The 12,965-nt window shown below is 40.4% G+C and overlaps 1 protein-coding gene across 1 annotated transcript; it reads left to right on the forward strand.

Annotated features, from left to right (window-relative positions):
• Positions 1 to 1,281: 1,281 nt before the first annotated feature.
• On the forward strand, positions 1,282 to 12,934 carry casd1 (CAS1 domain sialic acid O acetyltransferase 1). The gene is made up of 18 exons (XM_086063061.1): positions 1,282 to 1,614; positions 4,614 to 4,710; positions 4,808 to 4,928; positions 5,053 to 5,097; positions 5,173 to 5,235; positions 5,316 to 5,360; positions 5,433 to 5,556; positions 7,033 to 7,247; positions 7,871 to 8,290; positions 8,366 to 8,455; positions 8,547 to 8,666; positions 8,760 to 8,916; positions 9,547 to 9,626; positions 9,717 to 9,818; positions 9,914 to 10,054; positions 10,728 to 10,805; positions 10,884 to 10,976; positions 11,438 to 12,934. The coding sequence occupies exons 1-18, from the start codon at positions 1,401 to 1,403 to the stop codon at positions 11,705 to 11,707; spliced, it is 2,475 nt and encodes an 824-aa protein (XP_085919187.1). The 5' UTR covers positions 1,282 to 1,400; the 3' UTR covers positions 11,708 to 12,934.
• The last annotated feature ends 31 nt before the right edge of the window (positions 12,935 to 12,965 follow it).

Consider the following 12,965-nt stretch of genomic DNA (forward strand, 5'->3'; position numbering starts at 1 on the left):
TTTTTCATTGCATATTAACAGCTTTGGCATCCAAATAAATTGCTATAATTTGGATCACCGTATAATTGCAGTGATACGTGAACGTGATTAACTTTGATGATTTATAATAATAACTGCTTCAGAGTCAGACATTGAGAAATGAGCACAGCACACAAAATGAAATAATACACCCCCTATGGGACAAGCACAGTACTGTAGTAAAATTGTCAGCTGCAATACTCCTTAGATCTCTAGGGGGCAGTGTATACCATCTTACAAAATCACTATAACGTTTAAAAGCCGCTGATCTTTAATTATAGCAGTAAAAGTTTTTCTTTGCTCCACCAAGTAACACCTAAAAAATACTTAGAGCTTCAAGTAATGACCAACATTAAAATACTGTAGCGTAGTAGGTTTATGCAGTGTGCACGTGTGACCTCAGGGAGCATGTTGCTGTATTTTATTTATTTGCTGTGATAGAATAAAGTGTAATTGCACAACCACAACAGTAGGTGGCAATGTGCTCTCAAGTGCGGAAGGAATTGCAGAAGTGGCTATTACAACAATTTTATAGACAATTTGTAGTCGAGGAGGAGAATTGTGGAGGTGCAAAGAACAATAACTAATTGAGAAGCACTGCTTTACAGGGACATTAAAAAGGTACGTGTTCTATAACTTTATGACTGGGTAGGAGACTCAGCCCATGAAGTGAACAAACGCCCCAATGACACAACTCGGAGCATTGCGAGTCAATAGCGTGTGTGTGTGTGTGTATATATATATATATATATATATATATATATAAAGCGCCAATTCTGTCTTGCTTTTGATGATTTGTAGTTTGAATTGCCACAAACACAAAAAATAAACAAAAAAATATTAAATGTTCTGCTTTACATGTTCGCGTGTTTTTACACCTACTGCAGATGACCAAAGAATTGAGAAGGATTACATTTTTAATTGCATTTTTTATTTTTCCTGGTGAAACAAGATTTAAGAGAAACTACTCTTTGTTTCGTTACGTTTTGTGCTTATATTGACCATATGAATCAAGTCTGCTTTATGGCTGGTAAATAAGTTAATAAATTAATAATTTTAATTTGGCACTTGGCAGGGTGCGGTGTGCAAACTTTATTCTCACTTTAAATAACATTGCAGTCAAGCCTAATCCTTTCAGTCAGAAGCTGCGCCAGACCCTCCTGTACAAAAAAAAAAAGCTTATGACGTTTGATACGTCATGTGTAAACCTTAATGACAACGTACGTACGTACGTATTGCCCCAAAAGATCAATTAACATTCCATCACGTTGGGGGTAAAAAGAAGGAAAATAAAGTTTGTCAGATAAAAGGGCAAAGGTTAAATACAAGGAAACTGTATAACAGGTAGTGACTGTTTCATTTTCAACAGTCAGTAACAAAGTATGGAAGTGGGAGGAGATGCCGAGGAGGAGGTTAAGAGACGCTCCCTTGGAGAGTTCACAGCTGCTTGTTGTCATGGAGGAGCGAAGATGGCGGTCCTGGGCCTGGGCAAGCGTGAAATAAACCACTATTTCACCATTAGGAACGCCAAGTTCATATCGCTCGTGCTCGTTGTTGTCCTCGTCACATTCCACGCGGCTTCGCGCTATTTCGGAGGTAAGTTCACGGCCCAGAACCTCGCTTCGGAATGGGAACACTTGACACATGCTAATGCTAACGTTAGCTGGATTTTACGTGCGCTTTTCATCCCGTTACGTTTGCTCTACTTCGAAGGTGGTTCTAACAAACAAGATGCCAAGCAGTTTGGCAATACAGCCGGCTAACGTAACCGCAGTGACGGTTTTGGGCTCGGCTTGCCGAGCCGCTGTGAGGTAGCTAACTGTGTTTACATTCTCTGGGCAGCATGCTTGACTGAAAACGGCGTCAGATGGAATCCCTCCGAGCAGGATATCCTTGTCCATGTCCACTTGAACGCCCATATTTATTACTGTGCTTTGTTCTCATTAGTACAACCAGTTTCGCATACTAAACGCGGTCTCTGCTACTGTATTATTATTATATATATATTTTTTTTACACAATAAGGAAACGAGGAGTACGCGCTAAAAAATCAACTACAGGTTACTAGTGTGGCAAAACTGCACTACTAGTAATGCTAGTCAAGCACTAGATATGATCAAGTATAATGTTGTTGTTGTTGTTGTAGTTGCACACTAGTAACATAAAGTTGTCTCTATCTAGTATGCCAACGTTGGCCTCCTAGTGTGTAGAGAAATACATGTATACATGTTACAGAAATGGTCTTATAATTGTATATTACTAGTATATGGAAAGTCTTTCAACGTGTATTCAATATCATTGGTCCATATTAGTATGCACTTTGCATAAAGCAATTCAGCACAGTAGTAGAAAGAGTCAAACACTAGTATAACGTTTTTTAGGCAGTGGATATTTTGCTGTGACCCGCAACTCTCCTGCAGCGTTATTTTGCCGTGAACTGCTCTGATTGGGCAATCGCAAGACTTGAGTTATGCTGGGTGTGGTTACTGCCTCGCTGCGCTTCAGCCCCTTTCTGTGTCTTTTCACAGAGTTTGTATTTTGTTTTGCAACCAAAAATAGGTTATATCGGCATTACTAGCCTTAAACCATACCTTTTAACAGAGCAGGGTTATCAGGTGGTCGGACACACTTTGCATCTTTTCAACTGCAGCTATCGCATCTTCTACTTCTACTAAATGCGGAAAATTCTGTTAAATTCTTCAATAAACACGTGAAACAAATCGACTTCAGTAGTTGACATCTGCGTGCTAGTAGTTGCGTGTTACTAGTACATCCTGGGCTCAGTGATTCAAAAGATGAGGTATGGATAAAAATTATCCCGATTTTGAAATCCCTTTTAGTGCTATCCAGGACCACATAATCTGTCTAATTTTGTAGCGGATGCAAACTTGCATTTTATCAGTATAATGCAGATCAAAACTTAAGATTGGCAAATCTGGATAATGAGTGTTCTAAATTAGACTTCATATCACATTGAAGGCTACTTATGTCTGTTTAAAAAAAATTGACTATAGCCAAAATGGGGTCACTCATTGTCTTTATTTGACAAAACAATAAGCATAGAAAATAAAAATTCTTCCTTTCGTTATTATGTTTTGATAAACCAGACAGACCATAACCGCACCACACACACAAAAAGCAAATATACATTCCATGTGTTCCAAATTCAAACTGACAGTTTCATCCTTGAAAGTCATTACATCAAATACAATTAGTAGTTGTTGTCGAGAGGCTTTGCGTGCCTCAACTATTGTGAGTGGAGCCTGAAAGCGTGTGCAACATAACACTTGCTTGTATTGTCCTGCACGAAGAAAAGGAATGTCCCTACTCCCGCTCGTAATGAGGTAAAGGATGCACCTGATCCACTGGGAAATGAGGACTTTCTCTCACATTGAGAGTGACTGGAAGCATAGTAAAAGGTTGTTAAGGTTAACAAAAATTCATGGGAAAAAGAAGAAAAAGAAGTTTTTCTTTAAGTAAAATCTAAATGTTTATGTTTATAAAAACAGCAAAAATGTCAATGATTTTTGTCAATAGTTTATTTTATTACTGGTACACAATACTTAGTAACCCTTTTTGGTCTTGTACTCGACAAATACTCATTAATAAAAATGTAATTGAAATGAATTAAAAAATATATATTAACAAACAAATGTCCTCTAAAAACAGAATATTATTATTTTTTTAAGTCAAAATGAAATTAAAACTAACTATAATGAAAAATCCTAAACTATTATAACCCTGGTGCAATAACATTCATGAATGTGTCTGTAAATATTAAGTTTCAAATTAGTAAGAGACATGAAAAAACAAAAGTCACTTTTTATTGTCTTTCTGCTTTAATGGTCTGTGGTGGGAAGTAGACATTAGTCAATAATTTTAGCTCTATGGTTTGAAAATCTATTTTAAAAATACTTCTGTGTTGTCTATTTGACCAGCTAGAACTTTATTTAAATCACATTTTTATTCCTGAATCCAACAAGTCCATTCAAATAATTCCGATTTTTAGGACCTATCCCAAATTTGAACAACACAAACTGAGAGTTTGACCCAGAGTCAACAGTTTGGGAGGAAAAAATAATAATATTTGTCGTCATTTTGTTTTCATTACAAATGAAAATGCATACCTTAACAACAATAGTTGCACAAAGCTGTTTGAGCAATTATTTATTACAATGTGTTCCACAAGCAATTACACAAATGCGATACCAATGTGATTTGTAAAGGCTTTACAAGTGGATTAACCAGTCCGCCCAATAAAGCGGCTGGCGACTGACGACGTATCCTATGCATGGGAGTGTTGTTTACACACGGGGAGCAGCTGCTGTAGCTCACAATGACAATACATGGACATGTCTTTCTGCATTTCTTAAGCCTTCCATAGACTCACATAGTAATGCTTGATTCAGTTGCACGCGGGTCTTCTCATTCATCTTGCACAACTTTATGAAAAAAATGGTTTAGGATAATGTTTCATTGAGATGGTTATAGTTCAGAATGAGTGCAGAGAGCGGAACTTATAGTCGCTGTTGTTTTGTGCTTGGTATTTATTCACCAGTAGCTTCTCTGTGCTTTGCTCCCCCCCCCCCCCCCCAGGCGGAGATTCATGTGAATGGCTGCTATCCAGCGGACGTTACTTGGGGGAGAATGTTTGGCAGCCTTATGGCTGCATGATGCACAAGTACAAAAGCATGTGAGTCTCACGCGTGTCGCGCTGCGTTGCGTGTGTATGCAAAGCAAACAACCAAGAGTAGATCTGCGTTTTGACAAAGCTTGCCTTTGTGTGACAGAGAAGCCAAAACCTGCCTTTCGAAAAAGCGAGTGGCCTTTGTGGGCGATTCCCGAATCCGGCAGCTGTTCCACTCCTTTGTCAAAATTATTGAGCCTGGCCGAAGAGAGGATGAGAAGAAGGTAACAAAACTTTGAAGACATTTGAATAACTTGCAGGTTGTTCCACTTTCCAGCGCTGCTGATTTACCAAAATATGTTTTAAGTTCCAAACAAGACTGTCTTTGTCTTTCATGCCTGACGGAAGCACGCGAACATCGCCTTTCAAGAAAAGAGCGCCTCTCTTTATGTGGTGAGCCGCTTTTTGTCGATTGTTTCATATCATCTGACAGGAAGTCATAAGATCCGCCTTTCTTTGCGTGCGTAGGACTTCCTGTGGTATCCAGAGGCGAACAACTCGATGAAGGAGCGTTTGGTATCGTGGACATACGTAAGTGAGGATGTTCAACTCATGTGGAAAGTCAGCCAGCGGCAACATTTCGTAACGTATGCAAACGTGGTGCATTGCAGGAAGGCTCCGCGAAGCCCGATGTCGTCATCCTCGGTGCTGCAACGGTACGCTCTTGAAAGCGAAGGCGGCGTTTGCGCCAGTCGCTCTTTAAGCGTCTCTCGTCTTGTTTACCGCAGTGGTCCATTAAACTGCGAGGCGGCAGCAGTGAGACTTTACAGCAGTACAAAGTCAACGTGACCGCCATGGCCGTTTACCTGGAGAAGCTGGCCCAGCGTGGGGAGGTCTACTGGGTCCTTCAAGGTCAGCTTCGAATGAGACACAAGCCTTGAGATGTGACCGCTGGGCTTGTTGAATTTGTCATCGCCGTGTCACTGTCACAGTCATAGCAAATGACATCTATTGCTGACTCGACACTCAGCACTTAGTAGCCATAAAATGAAGTAAATGTGCACAATGATAATGATATTCAATATAGTGTATCAATACTTAATTTGCAAAGATAATAATCATTTAACTATTACTCTAGTTGTAGTATAGAAGTGCGCCATATCACACTACAGTGGGTCTCTTTTTACTCAACGTGACCTGAATTCAGACCCGGTCGGGCCCAGCGGGACGAGCAGGGAAGTTTTTTGGGTTGACCGCCAGGGGGCGCTGTTTATTTCGGCCCGCGGGTTCGTTTCAAAATCTGCAAATAAAGTGCTTTTGGTAGACCTAGCCAGGTTTTCTCTCGCTCTCTCTCTCTACCTTTTTCCTTCTCTCTCTCTACCCTCTCTATGTCTCTCTCCCATCTTTCTTACTCTCCATGTGCCTGATGGACACAAGAGTTTCTCTCTCTCTCTCTCTCTCTCTCTCTCTCTCTCTCTCTCTCTCTCTCTCTCTATATAGATATAGATATATATATATATATATAGAGAGAGAGAGAAACTCTTGTGTCCATGAGGCACATGGAGAGTAAGAAAGATGGGAGAGAGACATAGAGAGGGTAGAGAGAGAGAATATATATTTATATATATATATATATATATATATATAAGTATAAATGGTTGAATGTTATGCTTGTTTATTTTCTGGCTTTTTCAGAGAATATGACAGGTGGTCAAATCAATTTCTTTAGCACTCTTGACTTAAGTTATGTTTTCATAATTGTTCAGATTTCCTGATTGTGATCTAGTAAGTTGTTATTTTAATTTGTGATCATTTACAACATAACTATTGACGTTGGTTGGAATGTTAAGCTATTTTCGATTGATACATCAACTCATTTGCTCCCAAAAACGTATGAATGCGTTCTATTTTAAATCGTTTTAAGTGTCCCAAAGACGTATTTATAAGTTTATTTTTATGCTAGAGCATACATAAGGCTTTGATGCAGCCTCTCAATTGCAAAGAACGGTTGAAGAAATTGTACTTATTACACAAACGGCCAGCAGGTGGCAACATAGTATAAGAGATCAACCAGGACCATGTTGAAAAAACCCCTCAATTAATCAGAATTCTAAATAGATTTGTCAATAATGATGAAACCTAGCTATATTCTAATGCTAATTGTTGCAGAACGGAAACAGATAGAAATATACTTTTTTCTGATGAAAGAAGATACTTTAATCTTTTCTTTTGGTAGGTTTCATGTTTTTATAGCAATAGAACACAGTATTCTGCGGGCCTGGCAAAATCTGCCTGTTAGTCTACCTGATAGCTTCCCGCCCACGCTTGTGAGGATACATGCTATAGAAAATGGATGGATGTGTGTGTAAAATGTATTTTCCTCTCCAGAACCAGTAAATGAGGAGGTGTTGCGAAAGGACCGGAAGGTGATCACCAATCAACAGTTGGAGCTGTACAACAGAGCGGCGGTGGACGCACTTGATGCCGCCAAGCGTAACAACCGGTCGTTGGTCAAGCTGCTGGCCGCCTCACGCAAGGCGGCACTGGAGACCATCGAGCAGTCAGACGATGGACTGCACATACCCGAAGGCGCCAGAGATATTGTTAAGTTCAGTCCACGTCAAATTTCAGCAGTAATACATTGAATAATGATGCATATATTTGTAGAGACTGGGGTCAAGTTGTTATTTTACAATTTTAAGAATGTGCAGAATTTCACAAGTTACTGCATCTTAAAGATGGCTCTTAAGAAGAAAAAAAAAATGCACTGAGCTGTCACCGGCGTCTTACAAATGCAATTATGCATTCTAGTGGCAGAAAAATTACCTCAACACAAATCAAGATCACACTCGTTTTTTTACAGTACAGTACATCTTTTTAATTTTAACTAAATTTTATGAATTATTATGAAATTACTGTATCAATGACTAAAAGCCATATTGCTATTAGTTAAACATTTTTTCCACTTTTATGCTAACGAGTATGATTTTTTTTTTATTGTACATATAGAACAGATATAAAATGTGTGATTAATCGTGAGTTAATTATTGAAGTCAGGCGATTCATTACGATTAAAAAAAAAAATAATTGCCGGACACCCCTAATTTAAATAAATAAATAATCATAATAAGTATAAGGTGTCTTCACCGGACCAGAGGAAGTGAAGGAGAGACAAGGCCTTGCGACTGACGAGCCAACTAAACGACATGTTGCTGCATTGCTTTAGGGTGCCATGGTGCTAATGAACGCCGTGTGCAACAAGCTCCAGAGACCCATCGACGGCTCCTGCTGCCAGACGATGCCGTCGCCCAACTTACTCCAGAAACTCGCCGCGTGCTTCTTCGTGGCTTCAGCCCTCATCCTCCTCGGCTTGTACGTCCTCGGCAACAACCGCCACCACCGGCCCGCGCCGCCGGACGTGGAGAGTCTGGAAGAGAAGAAGCCGGCGAGCGCTGTGGCCCCGCTGGGCCTCAGGGCGCCGCTCCAGGCCCTGTGCAGAATGGGCGTCATCATGACCTACTTTTATCTTTGCGACCGAGCCGACTTGTTCATGAAGGAGCAGAAGTTCTACACGCACTTGACATTCTTCATCCCGCTCATCTATATATTTGTGCTGGGGGTGTTCTACAGCGATAACAGCAAAGAGGTAAGACCTGCATTGCCTCCATTTGGACTTACGATCATTTCACGAAGTGTGGACTAATAAGTTGTCTCCACGCAGACCAGATTGCTGAATCGGGAGCAAACCGATGAGTGGAAGGGCTGGATGCAGCTGGTCATCCTTATCTATCACGTATCTGGAGCCAGCGCTGTGAGTTGCTAACATGCCTTTTGCAGCACACGTCACATGTCACATGTCACTTCAAGACTTAAGTTAAATGACACTTGTGCCTGCCTATCAGTTCATTCCTGTGTACATGCACGTACGGGTGTTGGTGGCCGCGTACCTTTTCCAGACGGGCTATGGACACTTTTCCTTTTTTTGGCTCAAAGGAGACTTTGGACTGTATAGGGTGTGTCAGGTGAGACGACACAGGGTGGAAGTAGTCATAACAGTACATTCCGCAGTAAAACAACAAATTGAAAGGCATTGTAAATCCTTCTTCCCGCTGCAGGTGCTTTTTCGTCTGAACTTCCTGGTGTTGGTTTTGTGTGTGGTGATGGACAGGCCCTACCAGTTTTATTACTTTGTCCCACTGGTCACCTTTTGGTTTGTCGTCATCTATGGCATGATGGCCATGTGGCCTCAAATCCTGCAGAAGAGGGCCAATGGTAAGCGTTTGGGGACTAGGGCTGAACCAATTTGAACAATAATCTGACTGTGATCTTTTATTTTTAATGCACTTATTTTTTTCAAGGTCCTCTTCCCATGTAATTTTTAAATGAGAAGTCAACCCCAAATTTATCTTTTCAATAATATGTTATGTGTGCCCCCACTAGTATAAACATTTCATTCTGATTAATGTTGTGTTTATGGAATATGAGTAAAGCAGCAAAATCCACCTGCTTTGATACATCTCAAGGGGCGGCCATTTTGCCATTTGTTGTCGACCGAAAATGACATCACTATTCTCATGTCACAGTCGCTCAGGTAACGACCAATCACGGCTCAGCTTGTGAATGTCACATGTCCAAACTCAGAAAACGGGTGAGTTGTGATTGGTTCTTACCTGAGCGACCGTGATGTCACTTTCTGTCGACAGTAAGTGACAAAATGGCCGCCCCCTGAGATGGATAAAAACGGGTGGATTTTGCTCCTTTAACTCACAAACCTTCACAAACGCAATATTCATGCCGGGCTGCATTGAACATTTAATAAAAGTTTGCGATCTAGTTGCGATATAAATAAACAAAATATACTTGTAATTTGCAAAGCTGATGGTGGTCTTGTGTCGTGTGCAGCCAGCGGCATGTGGCATCTTGGTGTCCTGCTCAAGTTTCTGGTCCTTCTGGTTTTCATCTGCGTCTTGGCATACTCACAGGTGAGCCTCACTTTTATGAATGTATGCATATATACACATATATTTCTTTTTTTTTTCCCATTAATGTCGTTTTTTTTCCCTTTTTCCCAGGATTTCTTCAACAGCGTCTTCTCCTTCTGGCCCGTCTCCAAGCTCTTCGAAGTCAACGGAAGCGTCTACGAGTGGGCTTTCAGATGGAAGCTGGACAGATATGTACGTTGACCTCACGACACTCTTTAAAGTTTACAAGCCTAAGGTCGTTTTCCAGCCCACAAAGGTCAAACTTGTTTGGATGTGTTGCGTGGCAGGCGGTGTTGTACGGCATGCTGTTCGCTTTCGTCTACCTGGTGCTGCAGAAGCGCCAGGTGCTGTCCGAAGGCAAAGGGGAACCGCTCTTCTCTCCCTGGATCTCCACCCCGCTCCTCTTCCTGTCCGTCGTCACCTTTGTCGTAAGAACGCACACAGTTTTGTACGTTTCCTGTTTGCAACTTCCTGCAAGCTTCACTGAGGGCTGCTACTGGAATTTGGTCAGGAATTTTCTGGTTGTATTTAACCATACTGGGGAACAATATACAACATTACAGTTACAGTAATGTGCAAAAGTGTGTTTAAAAAAATATATATAAATGAGCACCTGTCTGATGGTGTCAGTCAAAATAAAAAAATATAAAAATTAAAACTAAGCTTCTTTTTTCAAAGGCAGACTTGTATTAGATCTAGAATCTTGGAGCTTCATGATTTTATTAATTGAATTATTTATTACAATTTTGAGTTATAGCCTACATGTAACGAAAACCCCAAATTTGGTAAATAATGATTATTTCTAATACATAAAATGAGTTTAATTTTTAAACCAAAAGACTGTATTAAAATACTTTTATCTTTAAATTTATTGATAAGCACAGTGCATGTGACAATGATTCACACGGACTGTCTTGTGATGGCTCAATGCCGACGAGCTTCATTTACTGCTCTGACGTATTCAAAAAAACAAAAAAAGCCTTATGTATGTACACAGAATGTCCTGTGCAAACAGAAACTCTCAACAGAAATATATCTCCAGTAAATCTTTCCACCTCGCTTGTAAGCAAACATTATCATAACGTCAAGCCATCATTGCAGACATATTCCGTGTGGGCCAGCAGTTGCAAAAACAAATTGGAGTGTAACGAGATGCATCCATACGTCTCTGTCGTGCAGGTATGTGATGGCATCTGCACCTTTTTGTCTTACAATGTCAACGGAGGACACTAAACTTTTGTTCTCGCACAAACACAGATCTCGGCCTTCATTCTAATCCGGAACATTCCTGGCTACGCTCGCTCCATCTATAGCTCCTTCTTTGCCTGGTTTGGAAAGATCTCCTTGGAGGTAAGACATTAGACATCATCTATATAAAGTTTGATGCTATAGCTAAGTGGATATAAAAAGTATACACACCCTTAGCCACATTTTTGTGATATTAAAAAAATTTTCCCAAGATTTTTTTTTTTTTTATCCATACCTACATCTTATACAAACTCAAGTGCATACACATGCCACCATTTTGTCAATGTCAAAAGTTCAGATGTTTTAGTAGTTTTTCAGGTTGTAGTTCAAATTAATGTTGGAATAAGGTTTGAAATAATTCATCTTGGTTTCTTTCTTTTTTTAACCCCAAAATCTGGCATTTGAACAAATGTGTACACTTAAATACCTCTAAAGCTCTGATAAGTTAATTAGAAGTATGTGAAAGATTCTCCATATTGAAAAGCACATACAGGATGTCCCAATTACAAAACAATTCAATCCCTCCCACTTTTGGTCCACTCTCACACGTTTGTCTCCCCCAGCTGTTCATCTGCCAGTACCACATCTGGCTGGCGGCAGACACCAAGGGTATCCTTATCCTGATCCCGGGCAGCCCGTCGCTCAACATCCTGGTCAGCACCTTCATCTTCGTGTGCGTCGCCCACGAGATCTCGCTCATCACCAACGACCTGGCCCAGGTGGTCATCCCCAAGGACACCGCGGTGCTCCTCAAAAGGCTGGGGGCCGTGCTGGGCCTGGCCCTGCTCGCCCTTTTCATCACCAAGGACCGTCGGAGCGCGTCCGGGACTTGAGCCGCGCCCGAGGGCTGCCGGCACAACACGTGTCGTTCACTGAACACCTTTTGACTGCTGTGGTAGTCGCACACTGAAGAACAATGGCAAAAAAAAAAAATGATTTTTTTTCTCCTCTTGCAGTAAGCAAAGTGAAAACTGTTTTACACCTTTACATTGCAAAGGAGAGGTACTTTTGTTAAGAAAACAAAAAAAAACTCCTATATCCTGGAGCGCTCTCTCAACTCTCCGTCCACACCGACCAAACGGAGAAAAAAAAGAAGGAAAAAGCATTCTGCTTTCTTTTTTCACAATCATGTTGTGTAATATTTGAATTGAAATAATATGGACCAACAACTAGCTCTTCTGATCAAAATGGGAGTATCCCTTTTGCTAATGTTTTTTTTGTGTGAGTAATCCTGTGCTAAAAGGTACTGTACTGTGGTCGCCTGCTGTAGCTCTGAAATTTTATGTGATATGTACAGTATTTAATTATTTAAAATTAAGCTTATATTTTATACTCTTATTTTGTACTTTTTGCGCACCCACAAAGTGAAGAAAGTAGTCCATCTTCTTTCTTTGTTAAATCTTTTATTTTAAATCTGTCTTTGAGCTGTGGTAGAACATGCACTGGTTGGGCCAGCACAACAACTAACTCCATTGACTCCATTTCGACTTGCTTTTCTTCACTGACTTAATACTAAGTTGCCACCAACATGCACTGACTGGGCTAAAACGACTAATTGTTGATATCTTGTCGCCTCTCCTACGCAAGATCTAGCACTTTTATTTAATGACACTCATTACTGACAATGAGCCCACGTGCAGCTAATTCTCTGCACTGAAGCAGATTTCTATAAAGAAAATCAGATATTTTGTCGCTATGTGAACGTGTGATGTACGAGCTTTACTGCAAATGATTTTAGAAGTTGCATTTTGTATTTGGAATGAGACAATGTGTCAATCACCGCATTCATCTCCAATAATTGCTGAGCCTGTCATCACCTCATTGTGGAGACCACAAATCAGATTTAATAGTGTTTTCAATACTTTTCAACAGCGGTACTTTGGCTCTCTGGCCTTAATTGTTCAATTTTGGTAGTGTAAAAGCAACAACTATTTATACTCTTTGAAATGGTACACACATTTTGTGACGTCTTAAAATGTGAAATGTATCCATATTTATAAATGCCTTTATTTTGCTGTACATAATGACAGTAACTTCATAAAATGTGCAGTTTGGGCTTCTGTTGTCTGAAATGGGTGGTGTTTACTTCCT

This window comes from Leptonotus elevatus, chromosome 19, assembly GCF_054856555.1.
Source record: "Leptonotus elevatus isolate MCC_2025b chromosome 19, RoL_Lele_1.0, whole genome shotgun sequence".
In the NCBI taxonomy this organism is placed as follows: Eukaryota; Metazoa; Chordata; class Actinopteri; order Syngnathiformes; family Syngnathidae; genus Leptonotus; species Leptonotus elevatus.